The sequence below is a fragment of the Ictalurus punctatus genome, chromosome 26 (assembly GCF_001660625.3).
Source record: "Ictalurus punctatus breed USDA103 chromosome 26, Coco_2.0, whole genome shotgun sequence".
NCBI classification, from domain to species: domain Eukaryota; kingdom Metazoa; phylum Chordata; class Actinopteri; order Siluriformes; family Ictaluridae; genus Ictalurus; species Ictalurus punctatus.
Window position 1 is genome coordinate 8,341,399 of NC_030441.2, and position 5,940 is coordinate 8,347,338.

Below are 5,940 nucleotides of genomic sequence, written 5' to 3' on the forward strand. Positions count from 1 at the left end.
TCAACCGTGCTCCTAAATTTTTGACTGTGCTCCTAAGTTTTTGTAATTAGGAGCACAAGTGGTTCTAAAAAATTGTTACCGTAGAGACCTGTGTAAATCTGGATTCGTTTATTATTTTTTTTAAGTGTACCTATTATGGTTTTTCAAATATGACCTATTACCTCATGTAGTGTGTTGTTATAGAACTGTTTTTGAATGTAAACACGTCTGCAAATTTCAAAAATCTAAGCACACTTGACTCTCAAAAGAATGAACCGATTCTGAACAGCTGAAACGAGTCGCTAGTAATTCCAAACTGTACTTCCTGCACTAACCTAGGTCTGTAACAAAAGCCCCATCTTTGGTATTCATGGGCTGCTCGCTGACAGCAGTACACCAATCACAACCGACTGGGACATCTGACCAATCAGAGCACAGTATGCTCTCTGAAAGGAGTCGTTTGTGGCACTGTGGGGTGGGGGTGGGGGTGGTGGGGTGAGGGGGTAATGCTGCAGTTTAAATTATGAGTGTTTTATTTATTTATTTATTTATTTATTCTTTCCTTTCTTTCTTTCTTTTTTTTCTTTTTTTTCTTTTTTTTTTTTTTTTTACCCTTGAGGCATGTAAATCTATTGAATGAGACAATTTTAAACAAAATTAGGCACGTTTCAAAACCATAATTGGTGCGCTTTAAATAATGTTCTCGAATTTCTATATAGTATGTAGTCCCTTTTGTCGCCACCTAGTGGTCCCTAGTATGAGAACCACTGCATTAAAAATTGTGCAGCAGTTTGTGAGCTCTAAAGAAAGCCCACGGAAAAGAAATCTGAATTGAACAATGTTAGACTAAATACTTTGTCGAGCTCCCACTGCTTTTATTTCTGCATACTGTTTGGAGGGGACATGAAATAAATGTAATGAGACCTGGGACCTGTAGACATGAACAAGATGAGAGTGGATTTGTGGGCGGGGCTTCAGCGGCTCTTATTTAAGGCTGAGAACAGAAGCGCGCTCAGTTGAAGCAGTTTCTTCTTTTTTGCCCCCTTAAAGGTTTATTTCATTTTAACGCAGAAATGATTGTAAAGATTTATTCACTTTATGCAGGTAAGTACATTTTTAAAAACGTCTTTATTAACATCCCAGGCCATAAACATGATCTGTAGATGAATTAGTCTTCTAAGTGAGGTGTTGTCACTCAGGATCTGTCTGAACAGCAGTTTGTAATTACAGAATACCTGTAATCCCATGTTTATTTCTTTCTGTGAATTGTGTTAGTTTAGAGATAAACTGTAGATTAAATCCACATTAATTCCCTCACACTTATACATCACATATGTACAGTACACACACATAAGTACATATCACATGTAACATCATAGGAATATATTTCACATGTCTTATAGTGTAGGTTACAGTACCACGGTTATAAAATTGTTAATATTGATCATTTTCTGAAACCAGTGGGGAAGAAAGCTGATTAAAATAAATAAATAAATCTAGAAAGCTTTCCCAGCATGTTGTTAGATGATAAAGTGGTCTGGTGCAAACTTCTCCAGTTGAATGGTGAAAGTCGTGAGCCAACTACACACTGTATACCCAGATATGTCTCTGCATGCACTGAAAAGACATATTGTCATTTTATTTGTTATATAATAGTAATAATACTACATTTTATTTTTTTAAAAGTGCCTTCCACGACACCCAAGGTCACTTCACTAATACAACATGCAAATACAATTCACACAACACTCAAACACATTATATTGTGCATATAGCCTATACATTTATATATGTGCATATATACACATTATACAATATTTTACACAAAACAATATTATACTGTATATATACAATTACACATATGCATATATACAATATTATATATAAAACAGTATTATACTGTATATATACAGTTATACATATGCATATATACACTTTATATGATATTATACATAAAACACTATTAGACTATATACATACATACATTATATATATATGTATGTAACAAAACATTAAATTTCTCATGTAACGTCTCAGGTAAACATGACAGATATGGCCTCAAGATAAGCCGAGAGGATGGTACTGAATCACAAATAAATGGTCTAATCTATATTAATTAATATTAAGAATAGAAGAACTCACACAAAACCAGTAAATTCAGCTTGATCGACCCTCTACCTTTACTACTACATAAAGTCTCTCAAAATGAGAAGCTTACAGTCTCAGAGCTTTCATGCATGGAAAGGATATTTCTGAGATTCTGGTCTGTAAATACTGCAATGTGCTTAAAGTTTTGAACACCTGGGGTTGGGTTAACAGTTACCATCCAGTGTTGCACCAAAATGATTCAATTAAGAGCTTTGACAAATTCAAACACACCGAAAAGAAACCCTTTAAGTGTTTTTCTTTCCAAGTTGCAGGTGGCTGCCTTCCAGAACAACTGGAAAGTATTAGCTATGTTGTTTACACTGCTATGTTTGAGATAATAATAATGGAAATTTTTTTTTTTTTCCCTCTACAGTGATTCACCTGACCTCATCATTAACTGTTGATATCCCACTCCAATCTTATGAATTTGCCCGTGGGGGCACCGGCACTATACCATGCAACTTCAAACCTCAGAAAGCAGACAACCCATCAATCATCATCTCATGGACTGCAAATCCAGATAATCCTGCAGATTCTGAAGTAATGAACTCACTTCAGCAAATTTGCTTCTTGTGCTGCTTCAGCACCTTCCTTTTCACCTTCCTTATATTTCTTCTGAATTGTTTTAATGATTGTAAGTGAGGTATGAAATGGCCTGCTGGGACTCCCGGTGTGTGTACTGATAAGAGAAGCTGTAATTCCAGCACTTGATTCAATCTACATTCATAGATATAACATACAGCATACAGTTTACATATCACTAAATCTATTTTTAAGTCCAGCAAACTATAACCCTCCTGAACATGCCTTAAATAATGAAAAACCTAAAGATGTGTAATGTTTGCACGGTATAAACACATGCTCTGCTATAAACTATTATCATGAAATTTTGTTTGTTCTAAATTCTTTGGTCTTATAGATTGACATCCTCAGGTATTACCACTTCTCAAGTACAACGGATAATGTGGACGTCAGTGATGAATATACTAACCGAGCTTCACTTCAGGTAGACATTGTTAAAGGATGGGCGAACTTGATGCTCAGTTCTCTAACATCGAAGGACAGTAGAGTGTATCAGTGCGATGTTAAAATTCCTAAGGACACCCAAGGAAAACAATCAGATATCACTACAGTTGTGGTTTTGGGTAAGTACACGGGCTGGAAATATGTAATGCTAACAGTTAATAGTATGCAAACAGCAAATTAATAATAATTCAAGATCCTTTCTATATAATTTCCCCCATTTCATTGAAGAAATATTCAGACGTTAATGTTTTACTTGATGGCGCTGGGACTCTTCAGAAGCTGTTGGAGCAGCTTAGATGCAAACAAACATTTCAGCTTGTTGGATGATTTGAAGTTTTAAATTTGGAAGTTAAAATTCATTGTGTAATTATGAGGATAAAAGGTCAAGTGCACAGACAGCTGAGGGAATGAAATGAGCGATGAGAGTAAAGGCTGAAAGGCAGAAGTAGATGTTATTTTGACTGATTCCTATGTCAATAAAAAATATTTAATAATATATATAATGGTAACAGTAATAAGGAAGCACTAAATATTTCATTTTTCTTTATATGGCGGCATTTCTTAAACAATTGAATGATTAGGTTTGGGTTTATTTGTAAGTTTGTGGTAACTCACTTTCTTCATTTTTCATAACCTTTAAATAATTCCAGAAATATTAACCCCATTTCCAGAACACCTTTGCTTTGTACTTTTGTCAGTTAATTAAAGTTTCAAGAGACTTGAGAAATCACAAATTTTTGTTTTTATTGCATTTTAGAAAAAATCCCAACTTTTATGGAAATGGGCTTAGTATATAATGTCTGGTTTCACAAAATGTTCTCGATGGTATTCTTAGTCCCTGTCTGGTGAGGGATGAGTTTTTGATGGAGCCGGCAAAGCACTCCTGTAAGTCGCCCTGGATAAGGTCATCTGGTAAATGCTGTAAACGTAATAAAAATAAGATTTAAACTCGACAGCATATTCCATATATAAAAGTACAGTAATCCATGTGAAGTTAGTCTTACCACATTTCTTACAGAAACTGTCCTATGAATGATTTACAAATAAACGTTTTGTTGTAGGGTATCATAGTTATAGACTGCAGCAGGAGAGCTGTACAATCAGTGTCGTCGGGTGAAAAACCCACATAATGTTATTCAGTAACCTGTAGATGTGCAACTAATTTGCAGTGCAGTAATTCTGACAGATCTTCTCCTGTTAAACAGTGGCTCCTTCCAAACCCATCTGCGCTGTTCAGGGAAAAGCAGAGTTTTACCAGAACATCAGCCTGACCTGTCGTTCAGAGGAGGGCATGCCAGCACCAACGTACACATGGCAAAGATATGATGTCAGTAATAATCCCCGACAGAATCCACCGATGGCCACTGATGGTATGTGTTTTGGTCTTCATCCTGTGTCTTTGTATGGGTATTATATTGAACTTCAGTGTCCAGTTATATATCTGGAAACATTGCCTCCTGCCCTTTCCATTCTTTTACCATAACTCTTTTGTATGTGTCTCTTCAGTAAATGGAGTTTTGTCACTTTACAATATTTCCACGGAGACCAGTGGTTATTATATCTGCACGTCTGCCAATAAAATTAGCAATGCATCCTGTATTCTGACTTTGGCCGTCATGCCACGCAAGTATTTTAATAATTGTGTATTTATCATGCTAAAATGTTGACCCGTTCTCCTGTTTATCAGTTTTTGGTTTTCTCTTTTCATTTTTTTCATTTCATTTCACAAATTTTCATTTGTGTGGTTCTGTCCCTTAGCCTCAGACTCCATGAACATTGGAGTCTGGATAATTGGAGGCTGTGCAGTTTTTCTCCTCCTCCTGATGATCATTATCTGCTGCTGCTGCCGCCGGAAAAAGTAAAAGTTTGAGGAGTACACCGGGGGATATGCTATTACTTAACTGTGAAAACTAGTAACGTAACACCTAAGCAAGACCTGTTGTAATTGCAGAGGCTTACCATGTGTCAGCATTGGATAGATTTTTGGCTGGAAAAAAAACAATGTTTAGCATTCATTATAATCTGTGACTATAAAACATGTAGTCTTTGGATAATTAAAAAAATCTTTTAATTGATCTGCCGCCTTTTGTCTTGCTTTGACTGCTGGTGTAACGTTCATGTTCTTTGTTGTGTTGATGGTCAAGACGCTCAGAAGGCGAATTGGCCTTGGGGAAAAAATCAACATTGTTCAATTTATTATAAACAGATCACCAGAGGATGGTGAGTACACAGATAAAGAGCCAGAGGAGCTTGAAGAGCACCAAGACGAACGTCTCAAGTGCAAAGCTGACGGAAATGACGAACACGATGAGCATAGTGATCACTGTGATGATCGGCACGGACGGCCAGATAACCGTCAATGTGATTCTGACCAGAATGATGACCGGCGTTCTGACCATTATGATGATCGGCGAAGAGATGGTTATGATAATGATAATGATGATGAGTCTGTATTGGTCACATACAGCACAGTGAAATTCTTTTCTTCGCATACTCCAGCATGTTAGGAAGTTGGGGTCAGAGCGCAGGGTCAGCCAAGACCGTTATGGCCACCCTGATGATCGCTATGATGACCGCAGTAGATCTCCAAATGTTCCAGCTAATAAGCCAACTAGAGGCTAAGTAGGCCTGCAAGATCTGTTTTTTGAATTTATTTTTAAACTCTGAATTTACCTGAATTTGCCAAAAGGAGGTTTATTTATTTGTTCTGAACATGGCTACTTTTTCTGGCTTTGTTAACTTTCATGCCTTTAATTTCATATTAATACACCAGAAAAGAAAAAAAAA

General features: G+C 36.4%; 1 protein-coding gene across 2 annotated transcripts; it reads left to right on the top strand.

The window, feature by feature from the left end:
- The first annotated feature begins 969 nt into the window (after positions 1–969).
- LOC108258955 (cell surface A33 antigen) lies at positions 970–5,228 on the top strand. 2 transcript variants are annotated; one of them, XM_017458022.3, is made up of 6 exons: positions 970–1,083; positions 2,501–2,667; positions 3,047–3,272; positions 4,359–4,523; positions 4,660–4,780; positions 4,912–5,228. In XM_017458022.3, exons 1-6 carry the CDS (start codon positions 1,053–1,055, stop codon positions 5,021–5,023), a joined length of 822 nt encoding a protein of 273 aa, XP_017313511.1. In that variant the 5' UTR covers positions 970–1,052; the 3' UTR covers positions 5,024–5,228. The 2 variants fall into 2 exon arrangements, with proteins under 2 accessions (XP_017313511.1, XP_017313513.1); XM_017458024.3 differs by having other exon boundaries at positions 972–1,083; positions 4,660–4,776.
- Positions 5,229–5,940: the final 712 nt, after the last annotated feature.